The following is an 18,637-nucleotide window of genomic DNA, read 5'->3' on the forward strand; positions in this document are numbered from 1 at the left end:
AGTAAGCATAAAACTTTGAAGTAAAATCTTTAAAATATATTTAAGTCAAGCGAGAATTTTATACCCTGTGAGAATATCTTTCATGACGATGACAAAGGGTCTTTCTTTTTCTTTCTTTCAAAGATACAAAAGTTGAAAGAATTCATCACCAGTAGCCCCTCACCAAGAGGGAGACCTTCAGACAGAATGAAAATTATGCCAGAAGGAATAGGGATTTACACATACTAAAATAGGGGGCAATTCTTCAAGAAAATGTTTAAGAATACTAAACATTTATACGTGCCTAATAAGAGTTCAAAGTACATGAAGTTAAGCTCTAGTAAATGATACGGAAACAAAGACTTTCTGCTGTGTCATGGTTACGTGCTCAGTTGCTAATGGAAAGGTGGGGGGAACATGTGGCAGTTGACTGTCAAGATTACAGCCTTGGAAACCTGGGACGTGAGGGTGGCATCCTACGGGGTCAAAATGAGTCAACGGATTTATAAGAAGAAATAGAAAAATCCACAATTATAGTCAGATTATTTCATTCAATAGCCTGCTCTTAGTAACTGATAGAACAAGCAGCCCCCTAGTCAGCAAGGACAGATCTGAACAGCACTATCAATCAACCTGACCTGATTAACATTATAGAACACATCACCCAAAACCATCAGAACACACATTCTTTTCAAATGTTTAAAAAGCATTTACCATCATATTCTCAGCCATAAAACCAGTCTTGATAAACTGAGATCATACAAAACGCTTTCTGAACACAATGAAATTAAAATAGAAATAACAAAGATCTGTGGGAAATCTCCAGGGGGAGGGAAGTGAGCAAAGAGATGAATGCATATAGTATACTAAAAAGCCAGTAAGTCATAACATTTATAAGGCTATAATCATGTGGGGTAGTTGCATAATTTCATGTCAACCTGAAGTGTAGAGGTGAAGGCTAGCCTGTGGGCGTGACCTCCTTATAAGGAAGGTCCTGGGAACCGCCCCCTCCCTCTCTGCCTTCCCCTTCCTGCTACTGAGTCAACTCTAGAGAGCTGCCAGAGCCCACTGACATTGGATTCACAGGGAATTTGCACCCACCAGCCTGTGGTCTTCCTGCATTCTGCATCACTGCATGTGACTGTGTGAGGAACTTATGGCTTAGTACCGGACTTAGGGATTTGAGTGGGAATGGGCTAGGGTGTTTGAGCTCTAATATATACAGCTTCTTGATATAAAGCTATTTCTTACACATAGATGAGTGACCCTGGATTTGCTTCTGTAGTCAACCCCGCCTAACACATAATGTAAATACTAAAAAATTAAACTACAAATACACTGGAGAAGAGAGAGTAATATAAGAAAGTAGCCATATAGGTGTACTCATTTAAAATATAATCATGTTTAAATTCAGAAGAAAAACAAAAAAAAGGGGTTCCTTACAGGGAATACTAGTAGGAGCAAAAATGGTGGGACTGAGGTCTATATTTTGTTACAATGTATAGTGTTTTTATTTTTTTAATTATGTGCAAGCAATATTTTAACAAAATAAACCTTTGTAAAGATACTGAACCTACATTGTTTCATTGGATTCCCAATAGAGAAGGTCTCACAATCCCCAATTGGCAAATAAGAAAAGCAATATTGGAGAGTAAGTAACAATTTGCTCAAACTTAAAGTGACTACAATTTCTTTGATTTAATCTTAATATCTTTTTATTATAAAGAATTTCTCGGTTCTCTCTTATATTCGTTTTGGGGAATAGTTTTCTTCTTCTCTACTGAAGAAAACTAGTTCATGGGCTACATGTTCAAAGGACAAAAAGGAATAACAATATTTAACCTCATTAATCATCAATTTTTAAAAGATATTTGAAAAATAAAAAGATATTTGGTGAAGGTGGAGAAAAAAACACTCAAGATTCAAAACCAAAATCAATTCCCATTAGCATAAAATAAGTCAGCAAAAACTATTTCCTTGAAAATGCTGTATGAAACTAAATATCAGTGAATTTTAGAGATATTAAAAAAGTAATGTACCCCCTGGTCCAACCAAGAGAGTGCTGATATGGAGTTGGCTGCTAACTGTGAGATCAGCAGTTCAAAATCATCAGCCGCTCCATGGAAGAAAGATTGGGCTTTCTACTCCTGTACAGAGTTAGTGTCTTGGAAACCCACAGAAACAAGTTCTACCCTTAACTCATGACAGGAGTTTGGAATCCCAACCCATGATCAGGACACAAAAGGAAGGCAGGGTCAAAATTTCTACTTATTAAGAAGGCATATCTTGGTGCTTTCCTAGAGTTCACGATGCAAAGGGACTGTTTTTGTCAGTCCAAATAATTATTTCTTTAAGGTGACTACTTATTTGTGTTGTGCAGCAAAGGTCTAGAAGAAAGGATGTCTGTAAATGCAGGCTGGGCCTTTTTTTTTTTTCTTTCTATTTTAATGGTGAGGCCACATGAAAACCAAAAGTGCTACCAAAGTCAGGTGTTCACACAACAGGAAGTCATGTAACTATCTTATAAATGAGAAATAAAAGAGCCTTTCAGTCACACAGAGCAAAAGCAGGATATACATGAAACATGGTCTTTATATGCTGAAAGGTTCCCTTGATTGCAGCTCAAAAGAAGGTTGTGTTGTTCTATGTCCCTAAATTCTCCACCTTGCTCTCACCCTGACTCTTCACCCTTAGGCCCTGCATTTAGGAAGTCTTTCAGCAGCAGCACTGAACACACAGAGCACACCAGTTCTGGGAGATAGCAAAAAGCAACGATCTGGTATTAAGGTGAGACTGCTTCCCTGTAAGGATCCGCCATCATGCAATGAACCCATGGAATTTTAACAAGGACTGGTAACCAGCAGTGCCTTGGATAGCCCAGAAACACTTGAGCAAGAGCTGTGCTTTTCATACACTCACTATGAGGGGAAAGGGGCAAATGCCTGCTCAATTTTATATGACACAGAGAGTTGAGGCAAAATAACCATTTTTGTTCAGTAAAAGTTCCCCATTAGATATTAGGCATTTCAAAAAATCAGTAATTTTCACTGACAACTAAAGTAAAACTGTCAATGATCTCCCAAGGCAAAATGTCCCACTATCCAGAATTACCTACTTCTATTTGCAGTACTTCCAGATACAATGCCACCCCTGCCCCAAAGAGGTTCGAATATTCCATACTCTGCACTGTCACTACCTATGCTGTCATACGCTACCCAAGAGTTTACAACCCACGTTGCAGTAGCACCCTCTCCACGTGACACCACTACGGTCAAAAAGACAAGGGCTCAGCCGTCCCAAGAGAGAAATGGATTTAATGCTGCACTTTCTGTTCAGGGAAGGCAAATGTTGGCCTAAAAGGAATGCATACAATGCCTTTCCTCTTCTCCATTTCAGGTTCCTCCTCCACAGGGCCTTTCATGAAATTAAGAGGATGTTTTTTATGGATTGTCATCTTTTATTAAAACCATCTCAGAACGTGAAATATTTTAATTTGAGGCTAGGGGAGAAAAAACAAACTGCCATCGAGTCAATGCTGACTCAGGTCAACCCTAGGAGGAAAAAGAGGGAGCTACAATAAAGATTTCTTCAAGTTCAAGAGGATTCTTTTAAAGCACTAATATAGAAAATATTTTAAGGCTTCGTTTAGCTGCTAATAGATGACGTTCTGGCTCACGGCTACCCTATGTACAACTCACAATCATTTCTTTGAGTCCAATGTTGAAGACATTTTGTTAACCCGCTGTGGTAATAATTTCTTTTAGGAGAATACCAGACTAATTCCTAGGAGCTGGGGAGTGATGACCTTCCACGATGCTACTCTGATCCTTTCCCCCACTCCTCCCTCGAGTATATTCCCTTGTTTCTGGGTTCTGAAAACTGCCGCAGAGGCCACAGAAACTCACAAGTGTTTGAGGAAATAGCTCCGGTGGTGGGCTATTTCCACCCAAATCCAAAGGTCAGGTGGTGGGCTACTTCCACCCAAATCCAAAGGTGAGGCAGAGGCAGGCCAGATGACATGCTCCACTCCTGGCTCTTGCCAAAGATGAATGAGATTATACCCCTTGCTTCTCAGAGGGCTCATTATATACCAAACAGGATGGCACTGCAGGGAATCTTGTTCAATATCTCACAGGTAAATCCTATCATCTCTGAACCCCCCACCATCTTCTCACCAGAGCCAAGAAGGGGAAGGTTGATTGGTAGGAGTCACACTGAGTATTAATAGTGCGAGCAAATGAAACCTTTCACCCTTCATAATGACACCCAAATGAAATCATCTTCCCTCTACCCCCCAGGGTTGTATCTTATTTTTATTATGCACATATAACCTGGGGCTCTGGTAGGATGGTTCCAGTAGGCATTGGCCTAGTAATCTTAATCTGCCAGGCTTTTTCCCAGGCCACTCCAGAAGCAGCTGTTCTTCTCTGTGGAAGCCTATCATTCCTTATATCCATTACAGGTAACAGAAACCAAGATAACCATTAAACAAAGACTATGTATGACCAATTCACAGCCTCTACTAAGGTCAGATCTTAATCTCATGCTATTGCTGATCCTTAGCAAATAGTGCCCTCCGAAACGGGGCTATAATCACAGGCATATGGAGTCCAGAATTATGTCATATAAGGGATTAGCAAGAAAGGGTCCTACTAATTGACTACAAGCCAGCATGTGCTTCCCTAGAGACAGACTTCTCCTGCTCCCTACTGGTAACATGGCAAAATGTGAGATGTGAAGTCTCGCCGTCCTAACTTCTAAGGGACATTCTGGCAGTACTTCTTTCAAGACAGATTCGCTGATTCTCTCGGAAGTCCATAATGTAGTCACTATGCTTTATCAACGCTCACTCACCAGTCTGTCTTATTCTTTGTCCAGCTTTCATTGAAAAGCTCATCGAAAATGCAAACAAACCTCTTCCATTTAAGAAAAACTTAAGTTTTTTAAAAACCTATCAATATATAGGACACACACAGAAGGTTGGCAATTTTGCTAATTCTAAACAATGCACAAACTAACTTTGTAAAAACAATGAGCAAATAAATTAACAGATAGTGAGCACACATAATAAAGCACATGACTCTTAAGTAGTGAGTGTGTTACAGATTTCTTTCTAGTCTCACATTGTAAGATTATGAAAAACAGTATAGTCACAACGAAAAAAAGGAAAATGAGGTTAAACTATGCAAATAAAAGATGAGAGGAAAAATCACTTTGTCCAATCACTAAAGTTTACTTTGAAACTCAGTAATTCAGTAGACATTTAGAAAGAAGCAGTAATGCAGCTGACAGAAAATATCAATGATCATCTAATTAATGGAACTCAAACATATCAAGACTTCCTTTAAAAACAACAAAAGCCCTAACTTACAATGTATTTAGGATGTACATTGTAATTGATGAGCATAGGGAAAATGAACAATGCATTTTCGGTTGCTATTAGAAGTCTAAGACCTATGTGAAAAAAAAGTTTTGACTCTTCTCTATATTCATTTATGCTTCAAGTATGGTAATTAACAGCTAAGGCTTCCTAAAAGTTGAGCCAAAAAAAACCGCATTGTCATTTTATGCAAAAATGGTAAATTTGGTCATTCTGGAAAATGGTGAATATTTTCAGTTATCTCCTTAACAGTGCTGAGAAGGCAGCAGATTTAAGCCTGACTTGGCATAGTCTGTTATGTGTTGTGCTGCTACCAACTAGGTCAGCAATTCAAAACCAACAGCCACTCTTCAAAGAAAGATGTTCAGTCCATTCCTGTAAAGACTTACATCCTCAGAAACACCAGGGAGCAGTTCTCCTCTGTACTAAAGGATCGCTACAAATCATAATCAACTCAATAGCATGGGTCTACCTTACTCAGAAAAGGTTTTTAAAACAAAATTACTAAAAAGCTGTATGTGATTCATAGTTATATGGGGTCAACGCCTGGTCTAAGGTGATCTACTGCCTTCTACACTTTCAGGAGGGTGAAAAACCCCAGTATATTTCCTACCCGACAGTGTAGAGTACTATAAATATGACCAGTATCTTCAGAAAATGAGTACAAAGCATTTAATAAATTGTTGTGATAACTTCTCATCATCAGTAGATTGTGAGACTTCTGTAGGACATAAAAAATGTACTAACAGTTTAATGTAATCCAATTAAAGTAACATCCTCTAATACAAGTAGAGCTAAATTTCCCAGAAACAACTGTTTCAACAGGGTATCCCTACATACATTGTGACTGTTCCATAGAAAGTATTCTTCTTATAAACTCTTTGATTATAATGGCTAGTAGATGATAAAATATTGCCTGAAACTATAACCAAAGTCTTTATATGTCTAGCTTTCCTCTAGGTCCGATTTTCACTTCACTTTTAGTGCGGGGAGAGCAACGCAAACAAACAAAACCAAGCACAACTCTTTTTCCGTGTGCTGATGTTAGGGGTCTCTATGAAGTGAATGAGTCCACGAGGTCTACTTTTAAAATTTGTGTTTTAAGTGACTGATAGAAGTGCAGCTGAACAAGTGCACTTGAACTAGTCTTAAATTAAAGATTCACTGGCTTAACATTCTATCACCATATGAACATCCACACAAGATGGACAAACTCTACATTCTTGCTCATAACTATTTTCCAGTATCTTTTGGAAGCATCTATTCGTTGAGAAGAAATCCTAGTGGCACAGGGTGGCTGACTAAAGGTCAACAGTTGACACACACCAGCTGCTCCTCAGCGGAGGAGAACATGGTGCCATGCTGCTGGCGCAAAGACCAACAGCCTTGGCAACCCTGTGGGGCAGTACTACTATCTCCTGCAGGGTGGGTTACTCTGAGAAGGAAATGGCTAGTCAGCAATGAGTTTGGATTGGGTTTAATGACACTGAAAACCTGGCTTGATACATTAAGGAAAAAAATATATGAAGCTAGCACATAGCTAATGCCTTCATATGTCCTCAAGTTCCTAACTATGAGTGGTTCAAAATTCCAACACTATAGCACCTATTGGTTAAACACTTGGGGATTTTAGAGCATTTGTTAACATACAACTAAAATAATCACGAAGGAAAGCAAACGGATTTGAAATTGCATGCTTCCAAATGCATTTAATCACATGAGGAAATTTTATAAGACATTTTACAGAGGTAATCATTAATAAAAAAATGTGCTGGTCTTTCCCACCAAAAGTGCTGATCTTTAGTAAAGTTTCTTGGTGAATCAAAGAGTTAAAACCATCTCTTTTATTCCCAAGTGAGTGTCAGTCCCACTCAGTGGTGCCATGTTTTATTTAAAACATACTCTTTCTCAGTAACCACTTTGTTCTAATTGGCAAGGCAAAGCCAGGTCCCTAAAGCACACAGCTCGTTACATTCAGCTTGGATTACAAAAACACACGATGAAACAAACTGCATCGAAATGTACAAATTAACGATTCAGGAGTATGGGACAGGGAGGTGGAATTAGATTGTAATATGGAACAAAACCCACAGGGAGGCTAGGGAACAAATCACTAGTGTCGCTATAAACTATACAAGGTCTCCAAATGAGCAAATACACAAGGCAGAGGGCAGGCTTTTCCCTAACTCAACCAAATTGCTAAATATGGCTACAAGAGTAAGAAGACTTTTTGCAACACTGCTATGCACACATGTATGAGAGAAAGGGGTGCCAACCAGGAGGTTTGATAAATGAAACCTGCAGACTGTACTGTCTAAATATGTAACTCATCTTTGCCTCACACTGACAATGTGCAAACAGCCCTGCAATTAAATCCCACTGCCAAACATTTTTTTAAAACCTCTGAGAAGCTAAATACAGGAGACTAAATTAGAAATGGTGCTTCAATATGCAGTGCAGAGAGCAAGGTTAATGAGCTAAAAGTTATATGAACAAGAGCAATGTTAAGAAATTAAAATCTCACCACCAAAATAGAAAATGCGTTAGACACAAACACTTCCCCCAATACATATGCAAACCTTCTCCCAGATTAGCTACGCTGTGAAGCTTCCAGTTTATATGCCATTCCCTGGAGATCTAAAGACAAAATGCAACTGTACAGGAAAGATGCAGACCCCACCCTCCCCACAAATACAAAACAAGGCTATGCTGACACCCTCGGGGGACCTGTGAAGTCCTAGCTCACCGATGCCTACTACCTTCACTCCTGATAACACCAGAGAGTGTGGAAGAATGGGGTTTGGAGTTGAAACATCTAAAATCACATCTCGGCTCCTCACTTTAAAATTTATGTAACTTGGGACCATTTCAGTTTGTTTCCTTACCTGTAAAATGGAGAGAGAAAAGTTGTAAGGATAAAATGAGAACATATTGTACAAAAGGACATCACAACCCAAAGGAGTTGCGGTCTTAATTACAACCACAAGTGCTTTTTTCAAGATTTTAACTGCCTGCTTAAATACAGAGACATAATTATCGTGTTCTGCCCGCCATTCTTTCTCACAAACAGTAATTCTTGGTCCACTTCAATTCTAAGTATCCTCCTTTTGGCATTCCTCTTTCAAGATTATGTACCATTTTTAAACACACAGGACTATATTACACAACGTGGAAGAATAATGATGAATCTGCGAAATACTTCATAACATGGATGAGCCTGAAGGACATGCCGAGTTAAATCAGTTGAACACAAAAGGACAAATAACTTTATGAGACTACTATTATAAAAAGCCAAGAAAAGATTTCACAATAAACAACATTCTGTGATGGTTTAATTAGGAGTGAGGAGGAGAGAAAGGCTAGAAAGTAGAAGCTGTTAACTTGGGAGGAGGGGAAGGCACTAAGAAGGAATTCTGAGAAAATGGTGGCGGAAGGGAAAGATACTCAGACTCACAAAGGTTAAAGGCAACAAAGACAAATACTATGAGATACACAATCCTACAATGGTGATTGTCTATGACTGGATGCTTGAATAGACATGGCACTTATTCATCTTTCAGGTTTCAAACTAAACTACCCACTTCACCCACCTGTTTAGAATCATCAAACATTTAAGATCTAGGGGGCAGCCTTTACCCAAGGACAAACTTCAGAGAGTAAGGATTACGAAAGAAAATCAGAAAAAAGAAACAGATAGGAAGGGGGCTAAGTGACAGCACACTAAAGAATTGCCAAGGAGTTGAAACAAAAGGCAAATGCATTCTGGAATGTGAAGCTGATTGTCTGCTCAGCAAACCTTCACCTAATTCACAATGGGGAGACAAAAATACTATCAACGAGGCTTCAAATCCCCAAACCAGAAGTCTTACCATGAGGTGTTTTTTCAATATTTAGCCTAAAACTATATTAAGAAATATAAAGCAAACTTTTGATAAAGAGTTAATTTAAGATAGTTACTATCAAGAGACTTCTACTTATATATTAAAAACAAAAAACAGCTAACTACCAAGGCTTCCAAAAACGTAAAATTTTGTATTAAAGATATTTTATTTATCCATTAATAGCCTGACAATGATGCCTTTTCACTCATAACCCCTTATCCTGGTCTAAGAATTACGTCAAAAGGATTATAATTAAGAAACGGTGTCATAAGCAACCTCATCCTAACCCTCTAATTCAAGCACAAAGGAAAACAGACCAAGAATCACTGAAGTATTCCCCCAAGCACACAAAAATGTCACAGACGGTTGTCCTCCTGCAGACGGGCCTAGTAGATTGGGACTTTGTAAGTGACAACATTTTGGTGCATCGCTCTGTAGAAACAGCTACAGCTCAACATGTGGCTAGAAAGTGACAGAGCCAAACAATTTTCAAAGAGCCCTCTTTTTCACCTGTAATACTCCCCCCTCCCCAGCCCCCCAAAAACAAAACTGCAACCAAAAAAAAACACCCCAAACTCACTGCCATCAAGTCAGTGCCGACTCATTGCGACCCCACAGTGCAGGATAGAACTGCCCCTGTGGGTTTCTGAGACTGTTTACAGTAGAAAGCCCAGTCTTTCACCCTCAGAGCAGCCAGTGGTTTTGAAAAGCTGACCCTCTAGATCACACCCCAACACAAAACCACTACATGGGGGGCATCATTTTTTTACATAGGGTCTACAAAGAAGCTGCCTTTCTGCTACTTCCAGAGCTAACCATTTTGGTTCTCATTAGATATGCAACAATTACTTTTGAAATAATTTCCATAACAACATCATCTTCAATGCACTGGTTCATTTATCTTGACTAGCATAATAATTAACCATGTAATTAAAAAAAAACTTCTTAGTAAGACATCAAACAAACTAAGAGTTCAGAAAAGGGTGCCAAAGCCCAACACTGCTAATCTGCTAGGGATCTGCTGCCACAGTCCGACCTTCACTGGAAAGCAAGCAGCCTACACTGAAAGAATTGAGTTTATTACAAAGAAAGTCTCACATATTCAAGCAAAGGTTAGAGGGGAAAGGGAGAGGGAGGGAGAGAACATAGTGCGTGCAACTATGATGTTAAAATAGTTAAAACAACTTATATGTCTATCAACAGGAGATGCATAATTAAATAGATAAAGCATATTGTAATGATGATCAATCAAGTTATCAACTAAACTGGAGCCATTGGAGACATAAAAAGGGCACTTTTATGGCACAACAAATATAAACTGGGAATGTCCCAGGAATATTTGGACATTAATTCAATGGAACAGAACATGTAGAATGAATTAGAGCACCATGTGTCAAGTCGATATAATTGGTTTCAAAATTATTACAAAAAAATACAAGTTGCAAAATGCCATGGGCAACTTATCACATACATTCTGCAAACCATTTGTTTTTATGTACCGTATATACTGAGTATAAGCTGAGTTTTTCAGCACATTTTAATGCCGTTTTGGTGCCTCGGCGGGTGTTCGGGCTGGCTGATACTCGATACATACGGAAGTCACTCACCGTAGTAAGAAGTGTGAAGACATGAACGCACACAGTGCTATCCCTGAAGCACGGAGAGGAGACTCAAGGTAGAAGAACACCCTGAGGTTTTACTTCCTTTTAAAATATTCTAAAGCTCCCCCACCAAAAAAGGCAACATGTTAACATTTCCCAATTCTGAGTGGACAGGTGGATGTTTACATTACTCCATACAATATTCTGAATTTTACATCCTTCCAGCAGATACCCAACATCAGACTGGATGGTTAAAGAGCCTGCTGAGTACATATGTTCTTGACTGGATGGATGGATGGATGGATGGATGGATGGATGGATGGATGGATGGATGGATGGATGGAGATAAGAATTGTATGAGCCCCTAATAAAATGATAAAAAAATATTAAAGAAGAGCCTGATGAATTGAACATATACTGTGTTATATGTGAGGCATCTTTCTTGGGGTTTCCACTTCTGAGAAACCAATGAATATACAATAGTCATTAAGGTAACAGAATTAGAAAGCAAATGCCCATTGACACACTTCAAGATCAGTAGTTGCATGGGAGCGGGTGAGGGGTCCAGCAAATCTTAAGGTATGAAAATCCTACTAGTCTACTGAACTTCACAATGCTTTAAAATAGGGGGTGTGTGGAGGAGATAAAAAATAAAATGAGGGGAGTGCTTACTAGAATAGACATTTTACTCCATACTACTACTTCACTGATGGATACAGAATTATCATAGTTTCTAAAAATAAGTATGCATTAACAAGAAGACCTTAACGTTTTTCTGACTTACCCTGGGTCTCTTACTACAGGATCCTCACATTCAGCAGTGGCCTGTATAACGCTTCCCTGTATGAAGTAACTGATACCACACTTCTATCCTGTCCTGACCTTTAGAGGGTAAAAGAAGACAAGAGCAAGACTCCAACCAGTAAGAGCTGCATGCTCATAAGATAGTTTAGTCTACTGTTAACACACTAGAACGTTACCTTATTCTCGTAATTGCTGTGAAACTAAAGTCACTTCAAATAAAAAATGTGGTTTAATCGACCTTGCCTAGAATTAAGTTATTACATTAGGAACCTTGGTATTATAGTCGTTACGCATTGGACTGTTAGCCACAAGGTCAGCAGTTTGAAACCACCAACTGCTCCACACGATAGGAAGATTTCTATTCCCGTAAAGAGTTGCAGTCTCGAAACCCACAGCCCTACACTACCTAGTTATGAACTGACTCTATGGCACTGAGATTTCTTGGAAGCTACAAGTTACGATCAACTTAATTTTGCTTATTCCAAAAAGAAATTAACTACTTCTACAGTTGGTAAAACATAAAAACGCACTTGGTAAAAAGGTGTAATACCAAAGGAACCCTGGTGGTGCTATAGGTTAGTCATTTGGCTGTTAACCCGAAAATCTGCAGGAGAAAAGGTTGTCTAGAACTCTATACAGCGTTGCTGAGCATTACAAGTAGTCTAATTAAAAGTGGGATATTCTACACTATTGCTTTGTAGACTTTTCTCAATGAGCTTTTAATTCCTTCCCTCGTGTTACTTACTTTTTAAAGTGGGAAAATAATCAAAACCAACGGCATATTGAGAACAGCCAGTTTGGTCATTTGCAGGTTGGGATACAAAGTAGCAATGGGGAAGGCAGAGCACACCTTAATACTGGCTATTTCATCTCTTCCCTGAGCCTTCTGAGGTCCATTCAGAATTTAAAATTATAACTATATGACAATGTCAAGAAATAATTAACAGTGAGAATGAAATTTCTACATAAAATTGATAGTTTTAGCCTAGGATCTGACAAAGGTTAGTACCAAAGAGTCAGTCATTATAATTTTAAGTTTTTATTTTCTCCAAAGAATTCAGTACTAGGACAGTTCATTTGAACAAATAACATAAACTTTCATAAAAATAAATGTTTGGCTTTACAGTCTTATTAGGAGATGCTTCCTATATAACCTGTCCTTTCATTTATTGCAATATTGTTCAATAAGATGCTCTTATCCATCTTCCCATTAAGAAATGTTTCACATAACAAATACATTAAAAGTTACATTAAAATCCATTGTCACTTTTAACAAGAGCTGCTTGTCTACAACTTCAATTCATCTTTAGGTGTCAAGAGACCCCTTTGTACTTGAGTTCTTGTAGTCTTTATCCCCTTTCTATAAGTCTACACTGTAATGTATTACATGTATGCCATTTAAGGAGGAAAAAACAAGTTCTGATACTATGACTCACTCTCTCCCTTATCTGTTCAATGTTATGTAAATCATAGAATATCCCATTTCTTAAGTTATTCTTGAATAGAACTACATGTTCAAATTATGTCTACAATTTAAAATAGATCATATATTTTGATAGCTCACTGAGTACTTTCATCTTAAGTCTATAATAAGAGACATATAGGTGACAGGTTTTTTAAAATACGTACACATGTCCTTAATTTCACAGATCCCATTGGATCCTTGTACACTGAGCACAGACTAGGTTTGTCTTCTCATAAGCATCTGCCCCCATTGATTCTCAGAGAATTTTCTACCACTAGACCGAAGCGCAGGCTCATCCACCCCTTAAAAGCATGAAGTACTAGTCACCACACTCTTGTGTCCCCCACACAAAACAATTTTAAGAGCTGGTGGGTTGTGGTGGTGATGTCACCCTGATGGAGGACATGCGTCAGTCAATTCTGCAACAATGTCTTCTGCCTTCCCCACCGTGATTAGCCCAGTGATTATTGAAAGTCATCCAGATGTTTTGTTTCAGAAGTCAGCAAAAAGTACTGCTTTTATTTTTAATTTAATTCCACACTATAGTGTGGAAGAACACGTCTCCAAAGGCTAGGTTTCACTATGGCAGCACAGGTTATAATGAATCTGATACTTACTGTACCTAAACATCAAGCACTAGTTATTAGCTAAGAGTTAAAATTAATTAATTCAGTTTGTACTCAAGCCAAAAATAATACCAAAAGTAGTATCATTTCTACTTTTGTAAAAAGGAGCACTATCTGTTACATACTATGCTTGACTTTTTATATATAGTATTTTAGCACAGCAATAGGTAAATCAGGTTTTACATAGAAAAACCATGGAGTCCAAACAAGAGCTCAGAAGTGACAAAGATTCCAAGAAATTGATTAGTCTAGAAAGGAAAAATCCGATTTTGAAAAATAAATAAAAAGATCAAAAGTCATTCAATGTGTTTCTAACATCATCCTTCTGCAAAAAAAGTAGGTTAAGTTTTTTTAAGGATCATAATAATATATAAAAATTTACACTGTAACCTAGTCTCGTTATTTTCATTTATATATGCCTCCCTAGGGTTTTATACAATAATACTAACCTATTTATAATAATAATAAATAATACTAATCTATTTAATTTTTTTTAATGCTGATCATCATGACCCATTAAGTTTATTATTCAACCCACTAATAACTCAAAGCACCCAGTTTTTAAAAATTGCATTAGATGGGAGAGGGACAGCAGAGAAGGGGGGAAGGGAGACCCCGAATAGGGTAAGATATGACAAAATAACGAGGTATAAATTACCAAGGGCATATGAGGGAGGGGGGAATGGGGAGGGAGGGGGGGAAAAAAAAGAGGACCTGATGCAAGGGGCTTAAGTGGAGAGCAAATGCCTTGAGAATGATTGGGGCAGGGAATGTATGGATGTGCTTTATACAATTGATGTATGTATATGTATGGATTGTGCTAAGAGTTGTTGGAGTCCCTAATAAAATGTAAAAGAAGAAAAGAGAAAAAAAGAATATAAACTACATACGGGACAGAGATATTTTACTGATTTGATTTCCATTCCACAAAAAAAAAAAACACATAGAACAGTGTTTGGCATATAATCTATTGTATTTATATACAATATGCCTTGTGTTAATGATTAAATAAGACACAATTCCTACATTCAGTGAATGAAAAGATCTGCTGAAGTAACAGGTGCATTACTACAATGTTTTAATAAAATTACCAAGTATTATGTCCAAAAAAAAAAATTGCATTAGAAAGTAGCATTTCAAACAATAAATGCTTATTTGCCATAACAAAACTAAAAATACCATGTCAAAATTTTGCTTTTCATTTCAGACAAATACTGTTTCATTTAATAAATCCATACATAGATGATAAAACTGTTTAAAGAAATAATGGTATGACAAGTGGAACATTTAACTACAGGGTGGATAGGGCAAAACTAGGCCAACAGACATTCTCAGACTAGCTTTAATAATTGGAGAAATCTGTGGCAAAATCAACTGATAATAAATGTCCAAGAGTGTTTTCATCACTCTCAGGAGTTCAGATATACTTTCCCCATAACTTCAGTTAAACTGCTAGACAAATCTGTGAGACAAATCTTTTCTTTAGCACTATTCTAATACTTTGAACTACGAGGGGTCAATTATGAACCCAAAGGTGAAAGAATCTTTATCCAAACTGCACGTGGTTCCTGGTTCTTCTCAGTTATCTTAGTCTTCAACTATACCCAATAGCCAAATAAAAGTATAGCACTGTGATTTGAGGAAAGAAAGCAGAACATAGTGAGAGGTGATTAAAAAGGGTCAAAAGAAAAATGAACAAACTTACTCATGGAGAAAAAAAATGTGGCAAAATTAATTCATGCCTATTAAGCATAGACGAAATAACTTTGGATAATGAGAAGGAAGAGGCGTATTTTAAATGCATTCTTTTTGAAAAAGCATGGGGAGGGAGGGTCATAATAGAGGGTCAATTATGTGCTAGTGCTCCCCCAGAGCACTCCGTGTAGGGCCTTCAGGTAAACGGCACTGTGATGCTAAGACAGACGCCTGCTACACACTTACTTGTTAAGAAAAGTTCAATGGCCTTAAAGGGAAGAGAAGACCAAACCAGAACCTAAAAGCCTAAAGCCTACGGCCATTCAGGAGGTCACGCTCAGTGACCTTACATAGGGTCCTGAAACTGTGGTTCTTTACGGAGGCAGGGAGCCTCATCCTCCTCCAGCAGAGAGGCTGGTGAGCAGGAACCGCCAATCTTGCGGTTACCCATTCCAATGCTTACCTGATAGTGCCACCGGGGTTCTTTTAACTTGTAGGCCTTCAAGAATGAGAGTTATCACAAACAAAACATTAACCAAAAACCTCAACCTACACTACCAGCAGCCATCCCACTGTGTCAATGTACCTCAGTCAGGGCTCCCACAGTTTCACTGACCTACTTTACCACGCATAATGTCTTTGCTCCAAAGATGCTGTGTGCTCCACCTCACCCCTGCCCACCCAATAACATACCCAAAGTACATGAGACATCCCTGCTTCTAAGGAGCACTCTCTTTCTAGTTATAATTTTTCTGAGACTTATTTTTTTCTTTCTACAGTTATATTCACTATTGTTTGCCAACTCATTACTTAACGGTATGAATTTTTCTTTGGTCTTCCTTATTCATTGTCCAGCTTTCCCACACACGAGGTGAGTTAAATACTAGGGCTTGGGGGTCAGGCATATCTCTTTCCTCCATGGGTTATCTCTGCTTTTGAACACAAAGAGGCCTTTGCAGCAAATGTGCCCAGTGGAATGCACCTTTTGATGTCTTGACTTTCTACGGGATCCAAGTAAGATGAATCCTCCTCTCTTTTCTACGTGCACTGTTCTCTGAGCATCCCATAGTGGCACTCTTTGCTAAAATGTACCAGCAAGTAACGTTTCAACGGTTTTTAGTAATTTTCCACGTAATCATTTTTATTCCCTGCCTCTGGCCTCAAAAATTCCCAGGGATGTTTTGTGGAGAAGGGGGATACCTGGAATGCTCCTGAAGCATGTGCTTCACCAGTTAGCAGAGCTCCAATCTTACTTACGGGGCAAACCACAGCAAAGTAAATCTTAACCTAGCAGCCTCAGGTCCTAACCCCAAACTCAACTTTAAACAGTTTGCTCGTGTTACTCTATTTTATGTAAATAAGCTGTAATAAATTCACTTTCTTAATCACTTAGGTAAACATGATACAAAAGGTGGTTTTTAAGGTGATTTTCCAACTTTGAAATATATTTTAAAAGAGCAGTTAGTGGCGTTGGCCAAAGTAATCTTATTATCTTGCATACTTCACACATCTCCCATAATAATTTATTTACTGAACTCCCTCTACCTTCACATAATGAGGGAAAATCTACAAGTGTACCTTTAAAGTTCAATAGTGCTCTTTTCTTTGAAATTTCTAAAAGAACTAAAGGCTGCTTCAAGAGGCTGCTAAAGGTGTTACTAACCATTCCATACAACTGTAGTAAGGGAAGTTCACAGTATAGGGGTAAAAATAAAGAAGAAAGGAAAATAGAGTGTTTTTTAATTAACTTGGAAGTATCCTATTAATAGTTTTAAGAGCAAAAATGCCAATGCTGTGTAAAAACATTAACTGGATACAGATCAGCAAGGAAACCATGAAAACTGATAACCACAAAAAGCAAAACTTACAATTCCAAAGAAATACAAATATTCTGACTGAGCTTAGGCTTCATTTAGGGACACAAGACAATTCTTTGATATATTTGATGTGAGTCACCTTACTACTCAAAGGTGCCTAGTCTTTCTCTAGAGTCATGCTTGATTGTATTCTAAGTTCCCTATAGTAAGGGAGGCAAACAATCTAACAGACATTCTGTCCCACTTTTAATCTTTATTATAAAGTTACCATATAAAGTTACACTCAAGTCTCACCAAGAGTCCCTCCATATCTATAAGTAGATACACAGAGTAGTAGGAAAAGCAGAATGTATTCACCTGGTTAGACATGGTTAGAAATATTGTGTAAATCAAAATCAGGAAATATTATTTTCTCTAAAACAAAATAAACACACACTATTTGACAAATTCCAAATTTAAAGAGATACAAACTGTCACCTTCCCTAGCTCTTATATTTTCCATGTATCCCCTTAATTCAGGCGTGCAGCATTTTCTAACAGGAGCACTTTCCTTTCCCATACAACATAACTGATAGAAGATGAAAACAAAGTGATAAACAAGGCAAATTAAACACATTTTAATGGACAAAGACTGCTACTTTAGATAAAACCACTAGATATACAAAGTTCTTTTTATAAAAAAAATCACTGAATGTTTCAACTTCGTGACAGAGGCATCACTCAAGCCTTTAGGAACTAGAAAGGATCCGTGGCAAACACTCAATCCTGGTCTTCATTCATTTCACAAATGACCCTTAGGTCCAAAGAGATTAAGTGACTTACCCAGGAAGACGTCAATGAGGGGCAGGATTAGAAGAGGCTAATTCAGCATGATTCTCTTGCTGACTCCAATCTCAAGATTTTATTTGTTGTAACCACCATAAAAGCAGGGCTCCCCATTCATCATTCAAGTCATGATCAGATATTTCTCTGTGTTTGTGTGTGTATATGTATATTACCCTACTGAAACACAAATTGTAACATACCACAGCACGTTAATAACTGTACACTGAGGGAAATTTGTCTGGTGCAAGCACACAGGAGACTGCATTTCCCTCAGTGAAGATTGGCAAAGCACACCGGTGAGGAAAAACTGCTTTCAGAGACAAAGGCTAGGAAAATAAAGCCCATGCATAAGTCCAAAAGAGGGTTATATAATTTAGATAGGCTGGACATTTGACCAAAACAATAAACAAACAAACCCCTTTCTGCACTTACCAGCAAAGCATTTGGAACACAGATTCATAGTCTTGCTGGACCTGGCACAAAAAACAGAGAAAGAGAGAAAAAAAGAAAGAGCTAAAATTTTCAGTACAATTCTTATGAAAACATAAGATCCTTGAAATATAC

The 18,637-nt window shown here is 38.0% G+C and overlaps 1 protein-coding gene across 2 annotated transcripts in view; it reads right to left on the reverse strand.

Annotated features, from left to right (window-relative positions):
* Window positions 1-18,637, reverse strand: part of ZFAND3 (zinc finger AN1-type containing 3) — a 329,882-nt gene that overhangs the window by 209,899 nt on the left and 101,346 nt on the right. For both annotated transcript variants that reach the window (XM_075555169.1, XM_075555168.1), the window contains exon 2: window positions 18,506-18,546. In XM_075555169.1, the coding sequence (XP_075411284.1) occupies window positions 18,506-18,546 (41 nt within the window). The remainder of the gene's footprint in view (window positions 1-18,505; window positions 18,547-18,637) is intronic.

The sequence above is a fragment of the Tenrec ecaudatus genome, chromosome 7 (assembly GCF_050624435.1).
Source record: "Tenrec ecaudatus isolate mTenEca1 chromosome 7, mTenEca1.hap1, whole genome shotgun sequence".
In the NCBI taxonomy this organism is placed as follows: domain Eukaryota; kingdom Metazoa; phylum Chordata; class Mammalia; order Afrosoricida; family Tenrecidae; genus Tenrec; species Tenrec ecaudatus.